The following is a 27,848-nucleotide window of genomic DNA, read 5'->3' as shown; positions in this document are numbered from 1 at the left end:
TTTGAGCCCTGGATGAGAGGCGGCTGGAAAACATTAATAACAAGGTCTGTCAATTAAAGGCAAGCATGACATGCCACCAAGACAAGGGCTGGGGGTTTTCCCTTCCTTCCCTTCTCTTCCCTCTTAATTTGATGAAAAAAAGGGATTTATGGAGAAATCCATCCTTTCGTCCAAGAAATGCAGCCGCATTACCAAATGAAGGATGGTCTTTGTTTAGGAGCCTTGAAAAGAGCCCAGTAGAAAAGGGTCAAAATCCCCAGGTTAAGGAAAGTACTGCCCCAAGGGATGCTCCCAGCACTGCTCCCAATTCACCTGCATCCAGAGAGCCATTGATGTGCCTGGGCAGGATGCTCAGCTCCAGTGCTGATGTGCTTGGTGCACTGGAAATTGCTATTTTGGGTTCCAGAGGAGGGGAAAAAAAAGGAAAAAAAAAGAAAAAAAAAAGCTTTTATCAGTCCCATAGGAAGCATTGCCATGGCTCTGTGGGCTGGGCAGGTTTCTGCCCAAAGTCATTCGCTTGTCTCCAAAACAGAGCTGGGAAAAACAAGGGGAAGGGCAGTGCAGCACAGCCTGACCAGCTTCTGGAGGCGAAGGCAAAATCCTTCATGGGTAAGGGGAGTGGGAGCTTCATTAGGGGTGGAGGGGAAAGGGCTTTCCCCCAAAATTATGAGAAACATCTGCTGCCTGCCTTGCCAGGAGCAGGGTGCTGGGCTCTGCAGTAGCATCAGTGGCTCTCAGCTGCGGGAGCAGGTAAAGATTCAGCCGAAGTGGGAAACAGCCGAGATTCATTTCTCCCTCAACACCTAAATAAACACTGCGCCCACAGCCACACGCTGCCCGCCCGGCGGTGTGCGTTACACATCCACAGCGCAGGAACCGGCCGGCAGAGCGGCTCCAATATCCCGGCTGCAATATCCTGTCCCCGACAGCAGCTCAGCCAGATGCCGTGGGAGGTGTAAAGAGCCCGCAGCAGCCAAACACAGCCTGCCCAGCACTGACCATTCTGGCCTCCAAAGGGCAGAGGACTCTCCTGGAGACCCCCATGCACGGGCATCACGTCCACCCAGCACATGCTGCAGGGATGCTGCGAGGAGCAGGGTGCAGGATGCAGCTCTGCTGCCTCATACACTGCTTGCCAGAGCGTAATGGGTGAGCTGGGCTCCGGCCCCATTCTCAGATTGTGTTTCGCTTTCCCTGGCCCAGCATCCGAAGCCTCCTTCCAGCACGCACGAGGCTCACTTGGCGAGGGCAGGCAGGGCCAGCCCAGGCTGCTTTTTTCAAGCAGGTCCCAAGGCCTGGCCCCTGAGGGGGTGAAAGGCTCTGCCACCAAAAAGCCAGGCTGGGGTGGCTGGTAGGGGATTTCAAGACAAAGCCTGGAAAGCCTTTTGCTGTCTCTGCCCACAGCCCTCACCTGGAACAATGGCACCTCCACAGCTGGAGAACAACCTGCCCCAACTAAGGGAACACCTGGGCTGGAGTCGATAGCTCCTCATGCTCATCATTTAAATTGTTAGCTCTGGGGCTGCTGACAAGCCCCCTGCACCTCTGTACCACCACACGGGGCTACTACCAGCTGTCAGCACCGCACTGCCAGCACAAAGCCCAGGACACAGGTAGCAGGACCTGGGATGATTTATGCCTCCACAGCAGATGCATTGTTCAGGGTTTTTCAAGACGTGCTGTCAGCCCTGGCTCAGAAGAGACAAAGCCGGGGGAGCCAACCGCCCTGCGGTGAGCGGGGACCATCCCTACGTCTCAATCCCTACAGCTACCTGCTGTCACCGTGCCCACACCATCCTCAAGTACACGGGTGCACCCCGAGCTGCACTTCACACGTGCTCCTCTCATCATTCTCCAGATTTCCAGCACAGCCTCACATACTGCCCTCATCCGGGCAGGCAAAGCAGCCCCATGCTCCCCGCAGCATCGCCCAGCCGGATCGCGCAGCACAGACGGAAATATCGAAGGAGAGCCCTTCTAAATCAAGTTTGTGCCCCGTGTCAAGACAGGTTAGCCTTCCCCCTCCCCAGATAAAGGGTACAGATGTTAAACTGATGCCACATTTGATCACAACCAAAAAGCCAAGAGGGCTTCAAACGTTCATTCATCTCGAGCTGCAAGCGCAGCCGGTTCTCGCTAATCAGATAATTACTCCGCTTCTTCCCCGGCACGAAAAGCAGCCAGGCAGCGTGAAGGTTTCCTTCCTCCACGGGACCCTGCTCAGAGCTGGGCTCGGAGATTTGCAAGAGGTTTCCTCCCTTTTGAGAGGCAGTGCTGGGGATGTGGGGCTGGATTCAGGAGGATCGGGCCCCGGACTCAAGCTTCCTGCTCGAGATGAGCGGCTTTGATCTAAGCGCATTGGGGCTGTTGGCATCTCCATGAGATCAGGAGCATGGGGAGCCATGAGGGATCAGCAGGGTTTAAATCCTTCTCAAACTCCACAAGATCATTTCAGACAGCAAGGGGAGTGAGGAAACACCAAACCAACACCTCCAGCGTGGCACAAAGCAAGCAATGAGCAGACCAAGCTGCCCACGAGGGCCTGACAGAGCAGAGCAGAGCAAGGAGATTTTCTTCCCGGAGACGTCTGCTGGAAGCAGTCTGAAACAATTCCATTTATGTTGCTTTTTAACAGCAAGGTCAGCTCCTTTCTTCCTACCCCGACATCCTCCATCAGGGCCTCTTTCTGGGAACTCGCAGCAATGTGCCAGATGTCAATGAGAGACAGAAAAACAACCGGGGGCCAAACTGGGGCATTTTGCCACTGCCCCCAATCCCAAACCGCACCGAGCTGCCTGAGGTGTGTGTGTAGGGGGTGAGAAATACCCCCTGCTCCTTGCTGTGCTCAGGAACGGGGTGAAGGATCTCCTCTGCCCCAGCTCTCCCAGCAGCATCACCTCCAGCCAGTGCCCAGCTCCCTGCTCCTTGGGGACAAGGGGGTGGCCGTGCCACCGAGCAGTTCCCTGACCCCACTGGGACTCAGACCCTTGTGCTCAGCCCCCTGTGCCACCAGCAGCAGACCTCGCAGGAAGGTCAGAGCCACTGGGGGAGTCCAACGTCACCACCCCAAGGAGCAGAGGAGCTGTCGGACCACCCCGTTTTGGGTGGAGGGCGCGGTTATGGCCAGATTTCTAGGGGGGACTTTCAGGGTTGCAGACCCCAGGCACACAAACACCATGTCAGCCACTGCCCAGGGCGAGGAGGATGCAGTAGGGAAGAAAAGAAACCACAAGGCTTAAAAAAAGAAAACCACCTACATTTGGGGACACTCTGTACTCCTCTTCAAACTTTCAGCTCAGGGCATGTTTCCAGGCTTCTTCCTTTTAATAAAAAAAAAACAAGAGCAGGAACACAGCCGCCTTCTTTCCAAAGGCAGGTAAAGGCATCCAGTCCCAGGATCCAGGGCTAAAACCACAAAGCTTTAGCCCTAAAAACACAGCTCCCTGCCCTCCTCTGAGAGGGGCAGAGACCAAAGGGAGGGGAGAGCCCAGGTGGGGGCTTTTATAGGTGCACAGGTGTCCCCGGTGAGTGAGACAAGTGGGGAAGCAAAGGCTGTGAACAGAACCACAGGTGTGGACGGCCACAGGCACAGATTTTCCCTCCCTCAGTTTTCCAGGTTTTCAGGAGTGACCTTGGAAAAAAAAAAAAAAAAAAAAAAAGGAAGAGCGAAGAGCCGTAGTTCTTCATGTCGAGGGTGATAACCCGTTTGTCACCGTGCAGGCTGTCTGAAGGCTGCCCAGGTTTTACTTTATTGTGTTCCTGGGTGTCACCAAAACCCAGCTGAATTACTCTGCCAACTCCATCATAAAATAAATAAATAAAATAAAAAAGGGGGGAGAAAAAAGTGACTTTGCTTTACGTCTCCGCAGCAGGCTGGAGACCGGTGCTTAGACCTCTCCACTTATCTTTATCTTTTTTTTTTTTTTTTTTTTTTTTTTTCCGTGAAACCGCTGAAACCAGCAGGTGAAAGGCTCCGAGCCCCTCAGCGGGACAACATCCCCGACCCCTAAATCGGGCGCGTTTCATCACCGCACCTGTGGCCCCCCGAAATCACCAAGCGCTCCGGGGCTCCGGGTGCCCCCCGGTTCCCTCCCTGTGCGCCCCCACCCCGGGCTCCGGCCGCCGGCGGAGCGGGGCCGCGCTGCGCGTCCCCGGGAGATGCTGGGGGGGGTCCGGTCCCCCCCTCCCCGGGCTGCCCCTGCCCGGCCGCTGCCTCGCCCCGCTCAGCCAGAAGGTGACGCCGTCCGCCCGCAAATTGCTGCCAGCCCAATTAGGCGGCCGGTATCGGCTGCAATCACGGCTGCTGATAGAGATAAATGGGGAAGGCGCTGTCTGCGCGACAATAGTGGTGGTGGCTTCTCTCTCTCTCTTTTTTTTTTTTTTTTTTCTTAAAGGGGGAGGAAAAGGAAAAAAAAAAAACTTTTTTTTTTTTTTAAAAAAAAAAACAATTGAACTTTTCATCAGCTGCTAATCATGATTTTTTTATTGCTTTGCTTAGCATTTTCTGGGGAATAAAACCTCAGAGGAGCCCAGCCTTTTGTGGAAAATGAAAGGGCATATAAAAAAATGAATGTACATGGATTCTAAATATTTCAGGTTGTATGACTTTGTGTTTGACCTTAGCAGAAGATGAACTAATCCTGCAATATAATAGACTTTCATAGAGATATGGAAAATGGCTGCTTTTTTATCTCAGTTGCCATGGGAACCATCAGAGAGAAGGCCTAGCTGAGATGCAATAGAAGGTTATTAAATGTGTGCTTGTGTATATTGGAAAAATACAGCTTTTTGTCATCTTGTGTCACTCATAGGTCTTTAATACGTAATGTTTAGGTTATTAATAAACTAACACAGGTCCATTTTTTATGGGGAACAACTGTGAATACAGCCATAAAAAAATTAGTACAAGTTGAACATTTGCAAAACTCTTGAGCACGGGCAGGGGCTGGATGGGGCTGCTGCTCGCCCAGAACTTCCCACAAAAGTTTCTCTCTTTTTCCAGGAGGAGGAAGGGGTCAGACGAGCCCTCCTCGCCCACCGCAGGAGCCAGGCACCCCTCTGCCCTTGCCAGATGGGCAGAAGGGACTGGGGCACTGGGGACATCCAGTTCCTAACGGTGCAGTGCTGGGGACAGAGGTGTACAGAACAAAATGCTGCCTTGTGAGGTGACCGGGCACCGGTCAGGGGCTGCCAGGGAAAGAGGGAGCTGCGGGGACGTCTATCCCCGGCTCAGAATCACCTGCCCTGGAGGCAGGGGCTGCACGGGCGGGCTGAGAGGTGGTGGTTGTTCTGTTGGCATTTGCAAAAATGAAAATAAAATTAAAAAATAAAAAGGAAGAGGAGAAACAAGGAAACCTGGAAAAAAAAAAAAAAAAAAAAAAAAAAAAAAAAAAAAGGAAAGAAAAAGAAGAATAAAAGGAAAACAGAAAGGGAAGAAAAAAAGAAAAACAAAGCCAGAAAGAAAAAAGGCTGATGCTGCCCTGAGCAGACTTCGCGGTGACTCCAGAAGGGAGAAGGACTCCCTTTTTGTGGGGTTTTCTTTCCTCCCCCATGCTCACCGCTCGCTCCCCAGGCTCAGGATGCCCGCGGCTGGAGGGGGGCTCCCCATTTTGGGGTCCTCCGCTCCACTCGCCGGGGCTCCCCAGCGCAGCACAGCCAAATATCGGAGATGGGCACCTTGCAAGGAGGTTTTGCCATCCCACCCTTGCTCCCCCGGCTCGGGGACGGGCTGGGGACGCTCTCCTCGCCCCAGCGCAGGGCTGCGTGTGCTGAGAGCCCCGGGGGTGTCCCAGGCCCGGCGGGGGCACCCCGCACGCACCGCAGCCCGGCGTCCGTGCATACTAAGCAAGGCAAGGAACACATAGATTTTGCCTATCTGCCGATCAAACGCGGAGATCTGCTCTGGTAAATGATGCATTAGATGTGGTGGCTGTATTTGTTGTGTGAGTTTTGAAAGGGTTCCGATAATCTGGAAGCGAGAGATAAGGAACACCATTTATTCAGCAGCACTTTGGAACCAATTTTCAACCCTGTTCAACCCCATTCTCCAGCAGCCTCCAGGAGCCCAGGAGATAAGGATTGGGCTATTCATTATCTTCACAAGGAACAAAGATTAGCTAGCAGAGATGAAAAATTACCCCTGGATAGTAATAATAAGGAAGCGAACCTGGAGAGTTGCTGAGCCTATATTCTCCCTGCTGCTGGTGCTGCTTCTTCTCTTTTTTAAATTCTCTCCCTCTCTTTTTTTTTTTTTTTTGAATAAATATTGAAAAGGTTGGTTCTTTTTTTTTTTTCTTTCCTTTTTCCTTTTTTTTTATTTTTTAAGGAAAAAAAAAAAGCGCTTTCCTTGCTGTCTATCATATTTTTCCTCTGCAGAATATGGTTGTTACCGTGGAAGAGAGCTGAGCGCGGTCCCCCCTTCCTCCCAGACTTTCAGATGACATCTTTAGTACAGAAGCTAAACAGCAGAGGAAAACAGCCTTCTCTTCCAGCGGGCATGAAGGGGAAGCAGCACCCCTCCTCCTGCCCCCAGTGTCGCCGCTGCCACTCGGGGGTGGTCCCGGCCCCGGGACAACCCGGGACAACCCGGGACAGCAGCGCCAAGAGCCTGGGCTGCGCAGCCCGGCTCCTCCGCGGGTCTCTCACCCCCCTGAGCCCTCTGCTCGGACACCCCCTCTGTCCCCGCTTAGGGGGAAATCTGCAGGCTTCGAACCCCGTTTTTCCCGTAGTTTTTCCGCCGGGGCGATGCTCCCTCGTTTTGGAGTCGTTCCGTGCCGGGGCGATCCCAGGACGCGGCTGGCGGCACCGTCTCCCTCTTCCTGGGCGCAAGGGAAAAAAGAAGGGGATCTGTATATATGTGTATATTTTAATAGCACATTCTTTTGTATTTTTTCCCCTGCATAAATCTGGGGATGTATCTCCTCTCAGAGGATGAAGGGTAATACAGGAGGAGTAATTAAAACACTTACTTTAGAAATGGGCTGCGTGGGGCTGATAAGAATTATCTGCCGCATATCAAGGACCCTTTTTCCCCCGAACCATATCACAAAGACAGACAGAAAATGCCAGCAGAATAGGATTCCCCCCTACCCCTCCCCTGCTCACATTTTTACCTCCATTATGATGATAATTCCTCTCCCGCGAAACTTTTTCTCCTTCCCTTCCCGAACCGTATTTCGTTCCCCCGTTCCCGCAGGGCCCCCGCCGGACGGTCCGGCCTTTTGTCTCTGCATTAATACGGTTTGCCCGCAGCCTTGGGGCGGGGGGCTCGCCGCCCCCTCCCGGAGAATCGCGCCGCGCCCCGCAGCGCCCCGCCGCTGCCCCCGCTGCCCCCCGCGGCGCGACCCCCGCGGCGCGACCCCGGCGCCCGCGACCCCATCCAGCCTCCGGGGGCTTGGCGAGGGGACCCCCCCCGGCCCCGCACACACACACACACACGGGCAGCAGGAGGAAAAGGCACAGCAGGTGAGGAATGCCCAAGACGGGGCTGGGGCGAGCAAACGTTTCCCAAACCGTTCGTTTTGGCTGAATCGCCTTGGTGGGCTGCGAAATGTGTGTTTTGACCGTTTCTTTTCTACCTATAAATTGACTCCGCCGTGTGCTATCTGCTTGTGCCTCTTCCAGCTCCCCCGCTGCCTCTCTTAGGTGCAGGTGCATAGCACGAAAGACTGAGTTTGGGAAGGGAGAGCGGGGAGAACAGACACGAGGTTACACCAAAAAAATAAAAAACAGGCTGGACAATACAAAAAAAAAGAATCACCCCCGTCACCAGGGAGTGGAAACTAAATTAATACGAATAGTAATATTTTATAGCCATAATTGATAGTACAAAGCGGCTCCCCCCACCCCACCTTCCCTGGGATCCAGAGGCAGAAGCGAGCGGCTCGGGGCTGCGGCGCCCGGCGTGTTGGAGCCCGGCTTCCCAGCGCCTGGGATGTGAGCGTGTTGTTGGTGTAATATCAATTCATTTAAAATATGAAAGTCAAGTCGCGTAGACTGTGACAGCAACCGTAACAAAAGGTGCAAGCAACAGACAATGTGATGTGCTTGTACCGATATTGTAATGATGCAAATGAAGTGGAGGGGACGAGCTGCCTTATTATGTACATAAATACACAGTGGCTCGCTGTGCCATCCTTGAATGCAGGAGAGGGAGAGAGAGAAGGGGAGGGAAAGAAGGGAGAGAGGAAAAGAGAGGGAGGGAGGGAGGAAGGGAAGGGGGGAAGGAGGGAGAAGAGAGAGAGAGGAAGAAAAAAAAAAAAAAAAAAAAAAAAAGGGCTCAGCTCGAAAACTGCTGCCAGTTTTAAGCAGAGCGCACCTCGGGCAGCCCCTCCGCAGGGCTGCGCGCTCCCACCGCCGGGGCACGGCCGCGCTCCCGGAGCGGGCAGACGGGGGAGGCTCCCCGCGGTCGGCGCCCCCTCCCCAGCCCTCGGCAGGGGAGAGCAGGGGCTTTCCAGGCACCGGGCAGAAAACTGAAAGAAAAACCCCGGACGGGAGAAAGGCAAGGTAAGGGGATGCGGCTGCGCGGCTCTGCGCGGCCCCGGGGGCGGGCGGGTGGGGGGCACCGGGGTCCCGCCGCCGGAGCGCAGCGCTCCGGGCGGTTTCCCCCCCGGCACCGGGGACAAAATAGTGGGGTTTTGTATAGAACGAAAAAAGAACCCCCCCCTAAAAAAAAAAAAAGCCCTGCACCCCCCCGGCAGCCCCCTCCCGTGGGGTCTGTTCCAGGCACGGCGGAGCCGCGGGGGCTTTGCCGGGGCGCACCGGCACCCTGCGGAGAGCGGGGCCACCGGGCCGCGGTCCTTGGTGTCGCTTTTTTTTTTTTATTTTATTTTTTTTCTCCCCTTTCATTGTCATCAGGATAATTATTTAAATCTCCACCTTTGAAAGTTGCATTTCACCCAGGGCGGCCCGGGCAGACGCATCCCAGAGAAAGGGTGTGCAAAGCCCCCTCCCCGCAGCCACATCCTATCTCCTCGCTCCCATTGTTGGCAGATTTGGGTATAAAAAAAAAAAAAATAGGAAAAAAAAAAAAAATAGGAAAAAAAAAAAAAAAAACGCGAGGGTTTGTTCTGCTCTCGAAAGCCGCGGCTCGGCAGGGCCCGGCCGCTCTCCCCCTGCACCTGCCTGCCGGGGAGTCCTCCCGTCCCAGTCCCGTGCGGCAGCTTTACGGGGCTTTGCATGATTTAAAACTACCCAGCCACATCGGGGACCCGGCCGCTCCTCTCTTCTGGCTCCTCCAGCGCCCTCCCTCTCTCTCCCTTTTTTTTTTTTTTTTTCTTTTTTTTTTGTTTGTTTTTGTATGTGCAAAGTTCCCCTCTTTATCCTCCTTTTGCTTTGGGGTGCAGAAGCTGGAAGGCAAAGAGAGAAAAAAAAAATAAAAAAATCCACCAGGAGCGGAGCCTGCCTGGATTTGAGGCGATTTCAATAAGAAAAGCGATTTCAATAAGAGGGGTGCGGGTTTTGGTCTCGGGGATTGTTCTTCCCGAGAGCATCTTTATTAATTAAAAGCTTTTTTTTTTTTTTTTTTGGTTTTTTTTTTTTTTTTTTGGTTTTTAAACTGTCGGAAGTGTAAAAACCCCGGCCTGGTTCAAGCCCCGGGGAAAGGCGGCTGGGGGCGGCGGGGGCAGCCGCGGGCGGTGCCGGTGCCGGTGCCCGGTGCGAGCCGAGCCCGCGCCCCAGCCAAGTTTTGCCTGCGGAGAAACAACCGCAACCTGCGGGCCCGGCCTCTTTCCCCGCTCCTCAAACAGCTGCGTCCGAAATAACCTTAAAAAATAAAATAAAATACAAAGTGCAGCGAGTTCCCGCGAACGAAATCTTCCGTGGCAGCGCCTGAAAATCAGATTTATACCTTCCTCTGGACAAACGGGTGCGTGCGCAAGCCTCCCGCACGAGTTTTTCTTTGGGAACTTGCAAAAAAAAAAAAAAAAAAGAGGTGTCGTGGCGAACCCGGGGCTTTTTCTCCGCTTTGTGGCAGCCGGGGGGGCTGCGCCAGTGTGCGGGGGCACCCGACGACTTGCGGACAAAGCGCAGGTGAAGGAGGTGAAGGAGGAGTGGCACCGGGATGCAGGGTGGCACCGGGGGCTCCCACCCTGGGGGACAATTTTCTGGGGACAAATTTTCTGCAGGTAGGGGACAGCGAGGAGGCTTTTAGAGGATTTATAAAAAAAAAAAAAAAAAAAAAAAAAAAAAAAAGGTATTCCGTGATTTATTCCCCGAGACTTTTTTTTTTTTTTTTTTATGCAGCCTAAATAGGGTCCTGTGGTTAAGAGGTACCAGTGTCGTTTTCTAACCCTATTAGCGGCCATCGTATGTGCTGCTAACGCAGGACGGAGGTGGGTGGGCTGGGTTGGGGGGAAAGCAACGCGGAGACAAGACCGGAGGGAGAAAAAAAAATGGAGAAATAATTAAAAATAAAGGCAGAAAGCAAGAAGCTGCCCTCTCCAGAAAAAAAAAATAAAACAACCCCAAAGAAATAAAGCCCGCCGGGGGGGGCTTCAGCCGGGCCGTGCGGGGCTCCCGGCCGCCCGGGGGGGCTCGTACCTGGGGGAGGCGGGCGGTGGGAGCCGGCCCCCGGCTGGCTGCTCCTCTACCTGCCCCCGGCGGGCGGGGGGGTCGGCGCTACGCCCACTGGCGGCCCTGCCAGCCCCCTCCCCGCCGGGGGCAGCCGCCTTCCCCGGCCCGCCCCGGGGCTCGCACACCGCCCGCCGGCACCGGCGGCACCAGGCTGCCGTGAGTACCGCGGCCCGGCCCCGTGGCCGAGCGCTTCTCTGCCTCTTTTGCTTCCTTTTCGCTAAGGTTGGGGGTTATTTGGATCAGGTTTTTGTTATTTTTTATTTTTTTCCTTCCCTCCCTGCTTGCGGCCGCCGGGGGTTGCGCTTCGGGGAAAGGCGGTGGAGGGGTGGGTGGGGGGGATGCGCGGTCGCCCCGGAAGGTTTCGGGAAGGTTTCGTCCCCTTGGGGTGCGTTAAACGGGTGGGCAGGAGGCAGTGGGGGCCCCGGGGGGGCTGCCGGGGGCACCCCGAGAAGGGGCTGATGGAGGGGAGAGCCCCCGGGTCCCATCCTGCCGGCCCCAGCCCCGTCGATTTAGGTACACTTTTTTTTTTTTTTTCCCTTGATCCGAGCTCCCAGGGTCAGGGAAAAAAGGAAAAGAAGAAAAAAAAAAAAAAGAGGGAAAAAAAAAAGGAAAAAGAAACAAACCCCACTCCAGGCGTGTAAATAAATAGCGTGCGTGTACGGCTGGGGATATTTGTTTTCTGCCTTCGCGTCTGCCCGGGCATAGGTGTCAACTCCATCACAAGGCGCTACTAAGTGCTGCTAAAACATGTTGTCGTCCCCCCCCCTCTGCGATATGACATCACTTGTCAATCAAATCAAAATAACCAGTTGTGCTGCCAGATGTGGGAAATCTCTTATTTAAAAAAAAAAATAGCAACGCCGATAACAAAATAAAGTTAATAAAACCGAGCCCCTTGGATAGGAATAAAAAAAAAAGGAGAAAAAGAAAAAAAAAATAAAAAAGGAAGGGGGTTGAAAGTGGTGGGGGCATCCTGGGCTCGTCCCGGCTGCGGGGCCCCGCTCCCGGGGGGGCTGCAGCAAATTGCCCGAGAGCCGCCCGGGCAGCCGTGTGAAGCGGGCTGCGGAGCGGAGCTAAGCTGCTGGGCTTGCTGCTGCTCCCGGCGGGGGAATTAATTCAATTAAAAGCCCCAGCCCAGCTCAGCGCCGGGCACCGCCGCTCGCCAACGGCGGGGATGGGACACGGCGGGGGGAAAAAGATTTTAAAAAAAAAAATGAAAATATAAAATAAATAAATTTAAATAAAAGCAAATCTCGGGAGGCGAGCTCCGGGCTGAGCTGCGGGAATCGAGCCGCTCCTTCGGCAGGAATCGTTTCTCCCTGCCGGAGGGGTCAATGGTTTTGCAAAGGGGCTCGGGAGCACGACGACAGGCGCCGGCCGCGGTGCCACCAGCTCGGGGGCGGCCGGACCCCCCCGGGCGGCCGGCGACCGAGGCGGGGGGGCCCGGAGCCGGAGCCGGCGCTGCCCGCTCGCCCCTTTTGTTTTTGCTTCTCCTGCCGGCCCCCGGGTAACCCGAGCCGGGGGCTTCAGGGAGCCCTTGCCGGGCAGCTCCGGGGTCTGCCTCGCCATAAATCAAGCCGCCTGATTAATCTTTACAATTTGTCTTTTAAAACAAACACGAACGAATTATCAGCTCGTTAACTGCGATTTTATCACCTGCCTAAAACAAACAGCCCACCCCCTAGCCCCCCCATCTTTCCCCCCCTCAAAAAAAAAAAAAAAAAAAAAAAAAAAAAAAAAAAAGAACCGCGGCCCCGTGCTGCTGGCAGCCGGGCAGTAATTATAATTAAAACATCCCCAGGAATTAATGAGGGAGCAGCTGCCCGGGAGATGCCCGGTGGCCCGGGCCGGGGGCGGCGGGCACGGCTCGGCCCGGCTGCGGTCAGAGCAGGGAGCCGCGGGACCTACCTGGGTTTATTTTATACTCACCCCTCTTTAAAAAATAAAGAAAAGAAAAAAAAAAAGAAAGGAGACAGAAAGAAAGAATCCGTTTGGGGGAAATACTCGGCTGCCTTTGGTGGGTCGCTTTTTGCGTGTGGAAAGCGAATCGCTTCGGACGTGGAAGGAGAAGCCGGATTTTTAGAAAGCTCGCTTGCTTCTCGCTCTGCCTTTTAACTTTTTTTTTTTTTTTTTTTTTTCCTCGCTTTGTTTCCCTTTCCTCCCTGGCACCTCCGGCCTAAGGCTCCCCGAGCGCGCTCCGCAGCTGAGCTGCGCGGGGGGCACTCGCCCTCCCCGACCCCTCTCCCCCCGAGCCCGGCCCAGTTCCCGTCTCCTCTCCCGGCCTTTCCCGGGCCAACCAACCCAGCCCGGCCCGGGCCAAGCCGGCTCCGCCGCTCCTTCCGTGCCCTGCAGCCGGCGGAGGAGCCGCCGCCGCCCGCCCGCCGCTTGCGACCCCCCCCCGGCGGCAGGAGGGGGAGAGGGGCTCCGCCGTGTCCCCCCCTGCCGGGGTGACCCCGCTGTGGGGTGCGGGACACCCGCGGAGGGAAGGCTGCGGGGTGGGGGGAGCGGTGCCGGGTCCCCCTTCCCCAGCCTCCCGCACCCCCACCCCGCCGGGCTGCCCTGGAGGGTCCCCGGGGGGGGACACAAGGGGTGGGCTAAGGGGGGACACGGCGAGTGCAAGGGGGGGACAGCGGTACGGCTGGGAGCCCCGCGTCTCTCCGGCCAGACGTGCTCCGCAGCGAGGAAAGGGAGTTTATTATTATTATTAGCGTCATCATCATCATCATTATTATTATTATTTAAAAAACACACCAAAAAAAAAAAAGTTCATTTCCTGGCGAATTTGGCAGCGGCGGGTGACGTCAGAGCCCCGGCGTCGTAGTGACTGGGGCGGCCGGGCCGGGGGGAGGCCGGCTGCGGCTCCCAGCCCCCGGCCCCCAGCGCTGCCCCCATGCCGGGGGGGGTCCGGCCCTAAAAGCCCCCCCCCGGGCACCCCCCGAGGGGCCCGGCACCGCCCGGCCGGCACCGAGCGGCTGCCGGCCCGGCCGCCCCGTCGAGCAGGGGCTGTGCTCCCAGCCGCCCCCCTGTAAAACGGGGGGGGGGTCCTGGCCCCGCTGCCACTCCCCCCGGCTCGGAGGTTTTGGGGGCTGCAGTGATCGTTCCCCTTTTCCCCAAAAAGCAGAGGTTTGAGGAACGGGAGGGGAGCCCTCGGGAAACGACCTGCAGCGGCGCCCATGGCACTGCAGGGGTTTGGTTCTGACTTTCCTTTTTTTTTTTATTTGTTGGTGGATTTTTAATTTTTTTTTCCCCTTTCTGCCCCCAAAGCGGACGGGTTCATGGGGCCGAAGCAGAGCCCGAGCCCCGCCGGGGGCTGCAGCCCCAAACTCCGCAGCAAACTCGCGCTGAGCCGGGCTGCGCCGCTCCCTGCCCGCTGAAAAGCCTACCAGTCACTGCAAATCGTAAAACCACTACCAGAAAATAAAATAAAATAAAATAAAATAATAAAAAGAAGCGAGGGGGAGAGGAAAATAAAACCATCGGGAGATGCTGCGGTTGCCGGGCGCCCTGCTCCTGGCCCGGCACGGCCCGGCTCGGCTCGCCGGGCCCGGTGCTGGCTGCAGCAGCCTCCTGCCAGCCCCCAGCCCCACAGACCGGGCAGGGGGGGCGCGATCTGGCCCGGGGGGGGGGCACCGCAGTGACCCCGCTGCCCGGGGTCGAGGAGGCTCCCCCGGGCCGGCGCGGAGCCTGGCGTTTATTTTTTAATTTTTTAGTTTTTTAGCCGATTCCGCCGGTTCTTTCCAAGGGACGGGATGGCAACGAGCGAGCCGGGGTTTGTCCCGCGGGGGGGGGGGGGGCTGGGGCGCGTTTGTCCCCTCGGTGCCGATTTCATCTCCCCCCCCCTCACTCCATCCCCAGCCCCGGGCATCCCTACGGCTCCGCTCTGGGGCAGCCCCCGACAGAGCCACCCCCCTCCTCCAGCCCTTCCCGCACTCCATCCCCAACCCCCCCCCAATCCCTCACACCCCTCCGGGACCCCCCCCCCCCCAAATTTCACCGTCCCCGCCCTAGAGGGGCGTGCAGCGCCCGGGCGGGGAAAGCCCCCACGGCGCTGCCGGGCGAGGATGCTGCGGGCGGGGGCAGAGGGGAGAAAGAAGAAGAAGGAGGAGGAGGAGGAGGGAGAGGGGGGGGTCTGCGCCTCGCTCCCCCTTCTCCCCCCCCTCCGGGCCGGCTCCTTTTGGGGCCGGGGGTGCGGTTGGGGGCGGTGTGGGGCGGCGGGATTGGCTGGCCCGGCCGCCGGCCCTGCGCGCCCCGGCCCGTCTGCGGCGCCGCGGCCAGCTGGCGCCAGCGCTCATATAGGATGCGCGGGGATGGGACCGAGCCGGCCAGAGCAGCGGCTTTGCCATCTGAGTAACACCCTCCAACCAGCCTCCTCTCCTCCTCCCGCGCTCGCTCTGCTCCCCCCCAAGCCCCCCCTGCTCTCTGCTCTCCGGCTCCTTTTCTTTTTCTCTCTCTCCCCCCCCTTTCCCCCCTTTTTATTTTATTTTATTTTATTTTTTTTCCTCCCCTCTCCTCCTCGCTCGCATCCCTCCAGGCAGGCAGCCGTCGGCACCCACCCCGCGGGGGCACCCTGCCTCCCGCACCGGGTAAGTGTGGGGCGCGGGGGGGCCGCCGTGCCGCTGCCAGGGCGCGCTCGCTGCTTTCTCTAAACACCCTTTCCCCCCCCCGCCCGCTCCCGTTTCTCTTTCTCCCCCCTCCAATTTTCCTTTTGTGTCAGGCGAAGTTCTCGCTAGAACTCCGCCGTGGTAGATCTGCCCTTCTTCCTCCCCCCCCCCCCCTCCCCTTTTGAAGCCAGCTGGAAAAACTCCTGTTGACGTTTGTAGCGAGAGCGGGGGGAAAAGGGGAAAAAAAAAAGGAAGATTTTTCTTGCCTTTTTCCCCTTTTTTTTCTTGGTAAAGTTTGAAACGGGATCTGTGTTTATTTTGCGGGGCAATGGGAAGGGAGGGCGCAAGGCGAGGACTTTGGGGGGGGGGAAGAGGATATTTTGGGGAGGGAGGAGGGGCTCCGCTTCCCCCTCCCCATCCTTTTACCGCCGGGACCAGCAGCGCACCTCGGGGCCGCCGAGCCGCTCACCCGGCCGTGTCTCCCTACAGGTGCTGTGCCCGGACCTGCCTCCGCGACCTGCCCGCTGCCAGAGGGACACGCCAGCTCCGGGGGTCTCCCCCCATCCCTCCGAGGGCACCCTCCAGCCCCCCGACGGCGTTCTTTCCAGAAAAGCCATCCCCACCTCCTAAGAGCCACCGGTAGCTCCGCCAGCCAGCCGTGGGCAGCAGCCCCCTGCCCCGAGCGCCGCTCGCTCCCGGTTTCGGGGGTGGCTGGGAGGGGAGGCCCGAGGCCATGGAGGTGGCCACGGACCAGCCTCGCTGGATGACCCACCACGCCGTGCTCAACGGGCAGCACCCCGAGAGCCATCACCCCGGACTGGCTCACAACTACATGGAACCAGCGCAGCTCCTACCTCCGGACGAAGTCGACGTCTTCTTCAACCACCTGGACTCCCAGGGCAACCCCTACTACGCCAATTCCGCCCATGCCCGGGCCAGGGTCTCCTACAGCCAGGCACACGGTAAATGAGCCCTCGTCGCCCTCCTCTGCACCCCAGCCCCTTCCCCACCCTCCTCTGCCTGCGCTCCCCAGGCTCTTCCGTGCGGGCCGGCGGATGTCCTACGTGGAGGCGAGGAGTTTCACCCGGGGGCCGCTCTGGTGCATCGGGGCCGGGGGGAAAGGAGCTCGAAGAAAACAGGATAGAAAGGGAGGCACGGGTGGATTTTAACCCCGGCGATGACCAAGCATTGGCGGAGGGGAGGGAAAGAAGGGGAGGGCGAGAGAGGAAGGGGAAATAGTGCGCGCACAGGGTAAAACTTCGCAGACACGGCTACTTCCCGGATGCAAAATACAAACCAATTTGAATCGGCGATGGATTTTAATCGGGGGTGGTTTTAGGAGCCGAAGAGAGAGTGCTGCAGCAGTTTGGAAGACAGAGCAGAAGGGGGTTTGCTAATTATTGCCAGGGTGGGGCGGGAGGAGAGGGGGTGCCTTACTCCTGCCCCTTGTGCTGCTGCCCAGCTCTTTCTCACCAAGCTTTCCTGGGCTGTCCGGTATTCCCCTCGGAGGGGTCTGGGAGAGGGGGCTGTTGCACCAGGCTGGCTGCTCTTCCCTGGGTTGTGAAACCTCTCCCCATGCCCTGCTCCCCTCTGGCTGCCCGCAGAGCGGGGAGCTCCCCGGGCCGGGGGCTGGGAGATTTCCCAGAGCTGCTCCGGGCTGAGCTGCCCCACGCTGATCCCCATCGCTCTTGTGTTCCTACAGCCCGCCTGACCGGGAGTCAAATGTGCCGGCCTCATCTTATCCACAGCCCTGGGATCCCTTGGTTGGACAGCAGCAAGGCGGCACTGTCTGCCCACCACCACAACCCCTGGACCGTCAACCCCTTCACCAAGACACCCCTGCACCCCTCGGCGGCCGGCGCGCCCGGGGCCATCTCGGTGTACCCCGGAAGCAGCACGTCCAGCACCGCCTCCGTGTCTTCGCTCACCCCGGCCTCGCACTCCGGCTCCCACCTCTTCGGCTTCCCCCCAACCCCTCCCAAGGAAGTGTCCCCGGACCCCAACTCCACCAGCGCTGCCTCCCCTTCGTCCTCCGCTGGGGCCCGGCAGGAGGACAAAGACAGCATCAAGTACCAAGTGTCGCTGTCGGAAGGGATGAAAATGGAGAGCGCCAGCCCGCTCAGAAGCAGCCTCACCAGCATGGGGGCCCAGCCCTCCACCCACCACCCCATCCCCACCTACCCCTCCTACGTGCCGGCTGCCCACGACTACAGCAGCAGCCTCTTCCACCCGGGCAGCTTCCTGGGGGGCCCCGCGTCCAGCTTCACCCCCAAGCCACGAAGCAAGGCCAGATCCTGCTCGGGTAAGCGTTGCCTCCCACGGGCTGCCCCGCCACACGTTGGCTCTATCCCTGGGGTGGAAGGAGAGAGGTTAGGGCTGCTCTGCCGGGTGTTGGAGTGCATGTTGGGGGTGGCTTGGCTTGATGTTTGGGGCTGGAGTCACAGGCAGCTGCGGGGCCGGGTGTTTGTGTCAGCTCTCTTTGGGACGGGAGGGCAGGTGACTGCTCGGTCCCGCTTTTCTGGGTTTTTAAAGTAGGAAATTGGGGTTGTACCAGGGTGCCATCGTCTTGGTAGTGGCTGCTGGCCTCAGGGCGCTCAGATGGGGCCGAGGGACACGGAGCCGGCACGGCGTGAGCTGGCAGCCTGAACTGTACAAAGAGGGATTTATACGAGGAAAAAATTTAAAAGCAGCCCCTGGCAGGCTGCAGCCCCCCGAGGGGCTCAGGCCTGATCCTGCCCTCCCAAAGTGGTTAAGCCTCCCCCCCAGATTCCATGTGGGGACTTTCTGCCCGTAGATATTTCTTCTGCAGTAATTTTCACGTTTCTTCGTTATTACGAAAGAAGGCCCCAGCGCAGGATGAAAGCGAAACTTACCCGGCCGGTCCGCTTCAGATCGCGGAGGGCCTGATTTCCTTCACAATTTAGAGGAACAAAAGTTCAAATATAGTTTACATACCAGTGCAAAAGACTAAGGTGTCCAGTCATCGCTAACTTACGCCAGCCTAAATCCAGAAAATCCTCCTTTTTTCCTGAACCAGACATCTCTCTGCTTCCTAATAACTGACTGCAGACCTTTCCCTTTCCCATACCCACAACCCTGCCTCGCATTTCTGCCTAAAAGTGCAGTTCTAAATTAGCAAATTAGGTGATGGATGAAATTCTGATCCCACTTTGAAATCACATTAGTTGTACAACTAGACAGATGAATTAAGGAAATTTGTCTGAGTCCACTAACCTTCCCGGTTCAACATCCTCAGCAACAGAAGGAGATGAAAGAATGTGTGTTGGTACTGAATTGAGACAGCCCTTTAAAAATAAGTGGCTATCTGTGCCGGTGTGTGAATTCTTACATATCATTGCATATATCGGCTTATGAGTAGATCACATGCATTTATTTTTAAAGCAGACTTATTTAGAAATTTGATCTCTTATCTGATGTTTTTGTTGCAAAACTCATATTTTACAATCTCATCAGATCTGTTTCAAATGGCTACTCTGAGAGGAAAAACTCTCCCCTTCCATTATTTACATGCATTCCATTATTTACCATTACGTGTATGTATTTTTTCGTACTGTAGAAACTAGTAAGTAAAGGAAATTAGCAGCCTGAGCCTCCTGATTTTGGAAGTAAATTCAAGACCCAGGTCTCTGAAGATAAAGGGATCTCAAGTAGCTTTTTTATTTTCATCCTGCGGTTGCCAATGATTTTATTAAATGGGAGAAATTAGGGGAACTTTTTGTGTGTGTGCTTTTTTTTTTTTTCTGTAAGGGAGCCCCCTGTGCAAGGAACTGGGGAAAGTTCGTGACCACTCAGTGTTTTTGTAGGAAAACTAAGACTCACGACACAACGACTCCTGCAGCTTCCTGCCCTAGGAGGGACAAAAGCTACAAATGCAGCGCCGCAGAGCTCCCCTCATTTTTCACTGTAGACTGTGTTGTTTAAAAGCCACCCACTCCCTAGATTAAAGGAGACACAACCCTGCTGAACTCAACGTGGCCTGCTTCAGTTATTAGCAAAAAGAGAATTTCCTTTCCAGTTAAATACTTTAGGATTTGCATAAACTATATTAAGAGAGATTTCTATATTAAGCAGACCTGCCTTCGAACCATCAGAGGCAAATGAACTTTTAGCAGAGGACTTTCTGAGGCAGAAACATATCTAGGAGTTGCATGCTGGGTTTAATAGAGCCATTCTACAATGCTGTTTCCCATGTTGTTGTGCTACTAAAACTACTAATAAAGCAGTAACACGGTAAACTGTTCCCTACCAAATCCAAACTGCATTGTTGAAAAGTCACAGGAACAGAAAAGAACTCACAGCTTCTTTTTTACAGTAATTTCCAGAGTGCTTGCTGAAACTGAACTTTCTTAAAGATCAGCATTAACAGCGGTTTTCTGCCTTTAGCACAAAAATCCTAACTGAGCCTTTGGCATTGTGTATCTATTCCCAGTCTGCTCGGCTTTACTTTCTTACCCGGTAGTGCTTGCAACAAAAAAAGAAAGCACAGCAAAGGAGGTCCTTTTGCTTAGATTTAACTCTAGAAAGCCCCTCTCTTCAATTTTTTTTTTCTTTACCTTTTATTTTATTTTTTAACATCTTGTGAGCTTGCAGGTGTGTGTTTGTGTACACGTGTGTGTGTGTATTCATGGCAGGGGAACACGCAATCTAACCATTGCCGTGCAATAGATCCGGGAGGGGAGCGGTGCCCGCTGCAGATTAAGGGAGTTCTCATTACCGAAACGATAACTTCCATCTGACACAATAAGAGTGTCATTCTTTCTCACCTTGTGCAGAGCATGAGCTGCCTATTTCTGCTCGTGACATAAAATACTTACCGGAGTCTGGGCGTTCTTGAAACGCTGAGGTCCTTGCTGCATGTGCTGTAGATGTCACTGCTGTCTGACTGTGCTTGAATTAACACACTGTTTTGACTTGTGGAAAATGCCTAAAGGACAATGCAAAAAGCTTTTGTGAATTTGTTTTTAAAGAAAGAAATCCGGTTTCTTCGTGTTTCCATTTAGAAGGCAGAGAGTGTGTGAACTGTGGAGCAACTGCTACCCCTCTCTGGAGAAGAGACGGCACCGGGCATTACCTGTGTAACGCCTGCGGGCTCTACCACAAAATGAACGGTCAAAACCGACCTCTCATTAAACCTAAGCGGAGGCTGGTAGGTGTCTCTATCTTTCCTGGGTTTGGGGATAAATCGGGCTAAGGGACCACACGCAGGCACGAGGCAAACGTGTCTCGGTGCTGCTCAGCCCCTGTGCGGATGGGACTCAGTCACGCCGAGGTCACTGCCGTGCCTCGGGGCAGATCCCCCGCACGCAGCCCCGGCCGGGCCATCCCTGCCGCCGCAGCCCGGCGAGCGTGCCTCCTTCCCCAGCCTCCCTGCCGCACCAAATGCACGCGGGGTATCGCGTATCCATCTCCCCGTTTATCCTCGGATGACAGCTTTTAATTTAATTCCTCATTTATTTGGCCTCTTGGGACGTTTTGGGGAGCGTACTGGGAGCGAAAGGGTTATGAGCGTGAATGTCCTCCACTGTGGACTAAAAAAAAAAGTTCCAGCTCTAAAAAAGCAAAACAAATCAGATGAGTCAAAGCTACTGCTCCCTACTTAATAATTATTTGTATAAAAGCCATGAAGTAATTTTCACTCTTATATTCTCTGGCAATATTAATATTGGTTCCCTCCCCAGACAATCCCCTACTGTTTAAAAAAAAGTCCGATTATTTTTCCATGGAGTCACCTATACTTTGTATTTTCATTTGAGTGATTTAAAAAAAATGTCCTTTCTAAGCTCCTGGTAGTAGTTTCCTATCCGGATATCTGTACGTTAAAGATAAGGAAACTTTGTGTATCTGTTTCCTGACTCTAAAAGCTTTAGAGAGTTTCTATAGGCAAGCCTTGCCAGTCATGCTTGCTGTTTTGAAATTTCTAATACACTCTATTCCACAAATAATGTGTAAAATGCTAAGAATAATAAATATATTTTTTTGGAGCTTTGTGATTTATGGTGCCTAAGACTCTTAGCTATTCGTGGACACATTTAAATGAGGTCTGGAGACCAGCGGAGAGCAGAAAAATTGGCATTACTGCTCTAACACTGGGATGGGATACAGAAGATTTCTGTCCCGAGTCAGAATTTCAACTATGCAAGCTTCTTAATGACTTGCCTTCTAAAGTGACTGACATATAGAAAAATGTTAAGACAACAGTGTAACATTATCGTCTCTCAGGCTCAAGTGCTTTGCAGCCTGAATGGGACAGGCCGCGGAGTTAAGCAGCACGGGTGAATATCAGTAAGCCATCTCAAATATGCAAACAGAGGTCTCCACCTTCCCCTGCGTTGGGAGACTGTTATACTTAGCTCCCTGGGAGGGATCTGGGGGGAACTGGAGGGGTTTTCTTTTCGTTTAGTTGTTTTAATGGTGGTGGTTGTTGTTGTTTTTTAAAATTGATTTACAGCTTTGTTTATTGCCCCTTTTTTTCCACTGTAGTTTGCTTGTTTGCAGGGGAGAGGAGATGGCCATCTTTGGGAATTTGTTCATCTCATATGCAATAGCAAAGCGATCGTATTAATAATGTCAGTGTTTGGAGGTCTGGCATTAATTGTGTTTGGGTTGCATGAGTGTACTGGCAGTAGGGGGTACCCCTTCTTTCTGCCTGTGGCCTGTTCTCGCAAGCGAGTAAGGGACTGAAATATATGAGTCTCAGAGGGCCTGATTCTTGCTCTAAGCCGCTGAGCCGTCCGTCAGCTTTGGGAAAGTTACAGGGCCATGGCGTAAATCAGCAGCAAGTGTGAACAGAACCTGGTGCTCCCCGTTTGCGAGCCGGGTCAGTCTGGGCTTTGCGAAAGCCGCGCCAGCTCCCAGCAGGGCCGGCAGGCGAGGAAGTGCACCGGGCTCTCTTTTGGGAACCCTGCTGCCCCGGGACTCTGCTGTCACCTCTCTGGGGTGCCCAGCGCTTAGTGTGAGCCTCGCTGCTGCTGCTTCACCCGATGGTTCTCGTGGCTAATTGCAAAAATACCCCGAGAGCAAGGCCCCAGGGAAATTCAGTACAATTGATTGGTGGTGGTAGAAAGTAAAACTGCTAATTTAAGGGGAGAAAAAAATTGAGTCCTCTACATTAATCTGATCGCGCAAAATAGATTGTATTTTGACCGTTCCCAGAGGCAGGGCTGAAGCTTTCTAATGAGAAATTCTTTCCCCAAATACGGGGTGCAATTAGCTTGTCCACAATACTTTCAACAATACCGTGCTTGCACAAGGAGTGTATTATATTGTGGGGTCTGCCAGAGAAGGGCCCATCCAGAAATTACTGGTTACCTGCTGTTCTGCTTTTCCTGTTCTTGTTCTGGGAGCTGGGTGAACGGCTGGGGTATTTTTCTGTCTCCCCCCCACCTTGGTTTTAGCAGAACAATATGGTTTAAAAAGATCTTTTTTTTTTTTTTTTTTTTTTTTTAAAGATGGTTGTTTGAGGGCTTGTCAGCTAAGGAACTGTGAGTAGGGACAGAGGCGGCAGACGGGTCAGCAGAATCATTGCTGCAAGGCATGAAATTTGGTTTGCTAAATATTTAAAGAAAGTTGGAGCCGGTTTTGTTTTCTCCCTTTCACTTGTAAATGGAAACTGAATTTTCAGTGATGGCTCTGATAAATACTGCACCCAGTTAAGTAATGTGGTTGGTTTTCTTTTGTAGCCATCTTTAAAGAGACAGAGTAGTGGTAAAAAAAAAAAAAAAAAAAAAAAAAAAAATCACATTCTTTAAGATCATTACCTCTTTTGAAACCCAGTCCCAACATTGGCACTCACTAAATCGGTCACTGGAAAAAAAAAGTGAAAAATTAAAAAAATACATTTTGTGATGCATTCTATAATCCTATAAAGGGGAACTTTGAACAAATCAAACACCATGTCCCCCTCCTAAAATTTTTGTCTTTGCAGAGTTAGAGATGTATTGCTTCCCTCCTTACTTCCCCCGCACACATGGTGCCACAGGGCTGGAAGCTGCGGTCTGCAAAGGAGAATACTTGCATTTAAACAAAAACCCAATGCCACAGAATGCAAAACTGCCAGGAGCTTTCCTTCGGACCTGATGCTGTGTACAATTTTGTTATTAATTCTGCCCGACCTAAATTTTTGAGCCTAACTTGACCTTTCTCATGATCTCCCTCCTCCCGCTGACACATTTTTAATTTTCTTTTTCTTTTGGTTAGTCAGCGGCTAGGAGAGCAGGGACTTGTTGTGCCAACTGTCAGACCACCACCACGACCTTATGGCGACGTAATGCAAACGGGGACCCAGTTTGTAATGCCTGCGGACTCTACTATAAATTGCACAATGTGAGTATTTGCTCATCTCATGTGTCGCTGCTTGCCTAGCTGGGATTGATGTCTTAACTGCATGGTGTACACTAGGCTTTTATTGGTTTCAGGGTTTTGGTTGTTGTTTTATTCCTTCCCCCCCTGTCTCTAAGGTTCCCCTGGGAAGTGACAGCCATTCTTTGTCGGCATAGTGATGCTAAGTTCAGTGACATTACAATGTATTAGCTTGGCTTCTAACGCTTGGGCAAATCAGGCAAAATAGAGTTACAACACTTGGTTTTAACTAAGCATGTTTTGTGTGCCCTCTCCCTCCAGAAACAGAGGGGCCATTCGGGATGGGCTCCGTGCAGAAATTAATCTTGATGGGGCCTGCTCGTTTTGATTTAAAACAAAAAAACCCACAACAACACACCACCAAAACCCCTACAATTATATCTAAAGCTTTGTCTTATTATATATATATTTTTAAGAAAATAATTTCAAGCAGGAATCATTTGTCATGTTAGAAAGTTATTTAAACCATAAGTAACAGAGGTTATTGGTACAAGATTGTTCATGTTTTAGGACTGAATTTGGGTCACCATGTGCCTCCTAGTTTGATCTTTTCAATTAGGAAATGAATGAGGACTGAGGGTAAGCCTACGGGAAAGAGAGTCATCAGATGCCAAATTTGGTTCAATTTGTTTTTCATGTCTAGTTTTTGTGTTTGTGGTTTTATTAAACACATCAACATAAACAAGTTCTGCAGAGAGAAACACCTTTTTTTTTTTTTGGCCAGAAAAAGGTCTACATTCAGGAAAAACACACGGGGGCTGTCCAAATATTTTCATTTTTGCACAATAAGGTCATTTTGTCTGCATGAGCCTGATTTTCTCATTTCTTGCAGGTGAACAGGCCTCTGACCATGAAAAAGGAAGGAATTCAGACCAGGAATAGGAAAATGTCCAACAAATCAAAGAAAAGCAAGAAAGGCTCTGAGTGTTTTGAGGAACTGTCCAAGTGCATGCAAGAGAAATCGTCTCCTTTCAGCGCTGCTGCCCTTGCTAGCCACATGGCTCCCATGGGGCATTTGCCACCTTTCAGCCACTCTGGACACATCCTACCAACACCCACCCCCATCCACCCATCTTCCAGCATCTCATTTGGACATCCACACCCATCCAGCATGGTTACAGCCATGGGATAAAATCTGATGACCGAGAGACCCACCCAGAGATTAAGAACATGGGGCTTTGCCTAAGATGACACCAAGTAAGAAAATGTTCTGCCAAGAAGAGAATGTAGGGATGGCAAAAGGGGATCTTTGCTCCCGTGTGGTTTAACTCTTTAACGCTGGACTAAAACCTTGCAAATGATGGGTCTTCTGCAGAAACGCGTAGTGGTGCCTGTAATGCACTTTGCCCCCTCAGGTATAAGGAAAAAGAAGAACTCACCTGTTCGATATTCAGTGGTCCAGCAGAAAGCAAAAGATGGCAGAAGCAGAAGGAAGAGGCTGGAACTGGCTTTCCTTTCTCTCTTTGTTATTACTGTGAATATTGTAAAGAGATACAAGCAGCCTCCCAGGATGGAATCGGCTCACTGGAAGCCACACATGCTGGATTTCTATCGTGGACTTTGGGGAGGGAAAAAAAAAAGACATCTTTATAAAAACTTAATTTTTAAAATGAAATCAGACAAAAAGTCATATTTATTTTGTTCTTGTTTTCCACAAAAAGCCTCAACCCCTCTGACTGCATGTTTTTGTGCTGTTGTTTGCAATGGCTACCCTGTAAGAAAATCTGCCTTCATAACTAAGCGGGGGAGGGACAATATTCAGCAGCCCCCTGGATTAGCTCCATTTATCTTCCATATCAAAATAGCTGCCAGGAAGGGGGAAAAGAAAGGGTAAGCAAAGTTGCAGCCGTAATACGGGATTTCAGTGTGCCCAAGATGGTGATTATATTTGACACAATTTCTTAATTCTTTACTCTAACGTGAGAAATTAAACGATAATAATAATAAAAAACAACAGCCCCCTTCCCGGCTACCCTATTATTCCTCAAAACAGAGAGCTATGTCAGACAAAATGTTGGGAAGATACTTTTGGGAAGGCAGTCCTGCACTAGCAAGGGGTAAAATACAGGCATTTACGAAACTGTTGCAGCTAGCTTGCAGCACAGCAAAAAGCATCGCAGGGCATAAAATCATCCAACTCACAGACTACAGAGGTTGAAGCATTTTGTTCTGTTGTGTTGGCAGCTGTTGCTTGAAAATGCAGATTAGCTGCTTGGGTAAACTTACGGCAGTGTGGCCACCATGTCCACACGCAGCCAGCCAGCGCGTGTGCTGTCTCAGGCACCCAGGCCCTGGTGGACTTCACAGGGAGGAAGGGCAGAAATGAGGTTGAGATCACTGGAGAGGGGAAAGAGAGAGACAATCAGTTTGAGCTTCACACATCCGTCAAATCCCAGACGCAGCGACAGCTGATGAGACGAGGGAAAGCACCGTTCTAAGGGGAACGTCCGTTTTCCGTAGTGCATTTTATAAGAAAAGAAAAAAAAAATTAAAAAAAAAAAAAAAGAAAAATTAAATCTCCCATTATTAAACCACGTTGTACGTAAATGACCGAAAAAAAAGCTATTGCCAATGTGAAGTGTATTCTATTGATTGTAATGATCTGATGCCTCTCGTGAACACAAGCTCCAGTATAACATACAATGTACATATTTAGCTATACTTCTGATGAAAATGCCCCAATGAGCAGAGGGGTTTGATAATGTAAACCACGTAAGCTTAACTCTGTGACAAGCTTTTTATTTTTATTTTTTAACTTTTAACATTTTTGTTGTTGGGTTTTGTTTCTTTTTTCTTTCTTTTTTTTTTTTTTTTTTTTTGGATCAAGCCAATTGTATCTTTACTGCAAAAGTCCTGCTTTAAAGAAAACAAACAACGAAACCAATAAAAATGGATGTATGTTTTTTTTTTTTTTTTTCTAAACACGTAATTCAAATATTTGATAATGAATTTAAGAACCGAGCAGACCTGGAAAATCCTGCGTTCGTCCTTTTTTTGGTCTGCGTAGGCATATAGGTGCACTTTGTATAAAAGTGGAAATAAACAGGAAACAAAATCTGTTAAGAAAAATCATAAGGCTTTTTAATCTACTGAGGTAAAAATTTGGATCCTTTTTACTTTTTACCTTTTACAATGGTACAGTTGTACATTATTTGTACCCGACTCAAATTTCTGTAGGATTTGGGCAGGGGGGTGGGGAAGGGATGTGGGTGGAAGACAGGGATTACTGATACAGTTGACAAAGTGCAATATATTGTCAGTCACTGCAGCATAGACAACGGCAGTTGAGATTTAAATTATTTTGTACTTGTATCAGCATAAAAAAAAATCTGCAGTATTTTCTGTTTTTATTTTAATTTTTTTATTTTGCTTATTTTTGGATTAGTGAACTAAGTTATTGTTAATTATGTACAACATGTTTATATATTGTCTGTAAAAAGTGTATGCTTTCCTCATATTCCTTCAAGGTGAATATTGCTAAGAATAATAAAATACCTTTTTTTGTGAAACTACTTGTGCCCAGCTTCATGTCCTAAAGGCTGCTTTTAACTAGGAGAGGAAAAATTATTGTCGTCATTGTTGCTAGTAGAATTATTAGCTTAAACTTTATGTAATAGAGTGGGCTATTGCTATTTCAGAAACCTAGCAGGGTAGGACAAAAAAGTGGTTGGTGAATGATTTAGTATAAAATGCTCAGGTACAAAAGCTCATTCTCTGGTGTTGTTCTGGGGTGACGAGGTCGTGCAGTTAAGAGCGCTGAAGTTTTTAAACCAGTTTTAAAACGTAAGGCAGCAGCAACTTTGCAGATGATGGACTACAGGTTTTTATTATCATTATTTTAAAGTGCTTGGAGAAATACTTTTCAATTAAAAACATTTTTTAAAAGCACGGAAAAGCATCCAGCTGCCTAATCGGTTTCAAGACTGAGCCTTTGTTAGACTGGGCAAAGTTCTCTGTAGGCTCTTGCACTAGCATAAGAGGCAACATCGCGAACCTAAAAACTTGTTTCTTACCATTTGGCATCATCCGTGGCATGAAAGGGGTAAGAGGGACAGCCAGCCCGGAGCCGCCCTGTGCTGTTCTGGAAATGGGATGACGGGTGTAGATGTGGGGGCTGTGTGTGCGGTCTGGCACATGAGGACAGAGAACAGGGTTTACCAGGCAGGGCTCCCAAGACCCAAACTTGGCGGTTGCTTTCAACACATGGCTGAGCATGACCCATGCGAGGAACTCCTTGGGGCCTTACAAAGTGAAAGAGACTTGCAAATCGTGCTGCCATGCATGGGGGTGAGCACC

General features: G+C 52.1%; 1 protein-coding gene across 5 annotated transcripts; it reads left to right on the top strand.

Annotated features, from left to right (window-relative positions):
* Nucleotides 1-8,323: 8,323 nt before the first annotated feature.
* GATA2 (GATA binding protein 2) lies at nucleotides 8,324-27,058 on the top strand. 5 transcript variants are annotated; one of them, XM_082768135.1, is made up of 6 exons: nucleotides 8,324-8,505; nucleotides 15,663-16,135; nucleotides 16,876-17,475; nucleotides 20,162-20,340; nucleotides 23,391-23,516; nucleotides 24,385-27,058. In XM_082768135.1, the coding sequence occupies exons 2-6, from the start codon at nucleotides 15,907-15,909 to the stop codon at nucleotides 24,682-24,684; spliced, it is 1,434 nt and encodes a 477-aa protein (XP_082624261.1). In that variant the 5' UTR covers nucleotides 8,324-8,505; nucleotides 15,663-15,906; the 3' UTR covers nucleotides 24,685-27,058. The 5 variants fall into 5 exon arrangements, with proteins under 5 accessions (XP_082624261.1, XP_082624262.1, XP_082624263.1 ...); XM_082768136.1 differs by lacking the exon at nucleotides 8,324-8,505 and adding an exon at nucleotides 10,395-10,728; XM_082768137.1 differs by lacking the exon at nucleotides 8,324-8,505 and adding an exon at nucleotides 10,777-10,794.
* The last annotated feature ends 790 nt before the right edge of the window (nucleotides 27,059-27,848 follow it).

The sequence above is a fragment of the Aythya marila genome, assembly GCF_965140915.1.
Source record: "Aythya marila genome assembly, chromosome: 10".
NCBI classification, from domain to species: domain Eukaryota; kingdom Metazoa; phylum Chordata; class Aves; order Anseriformes; family Anatidae; genus Aythya; species Aythya marila.
The sequence above is the reverse complement of the archived record's forward strand: the minus strand, read 5'-3'. Positions and strand labels throughout refer to the sequence as shown.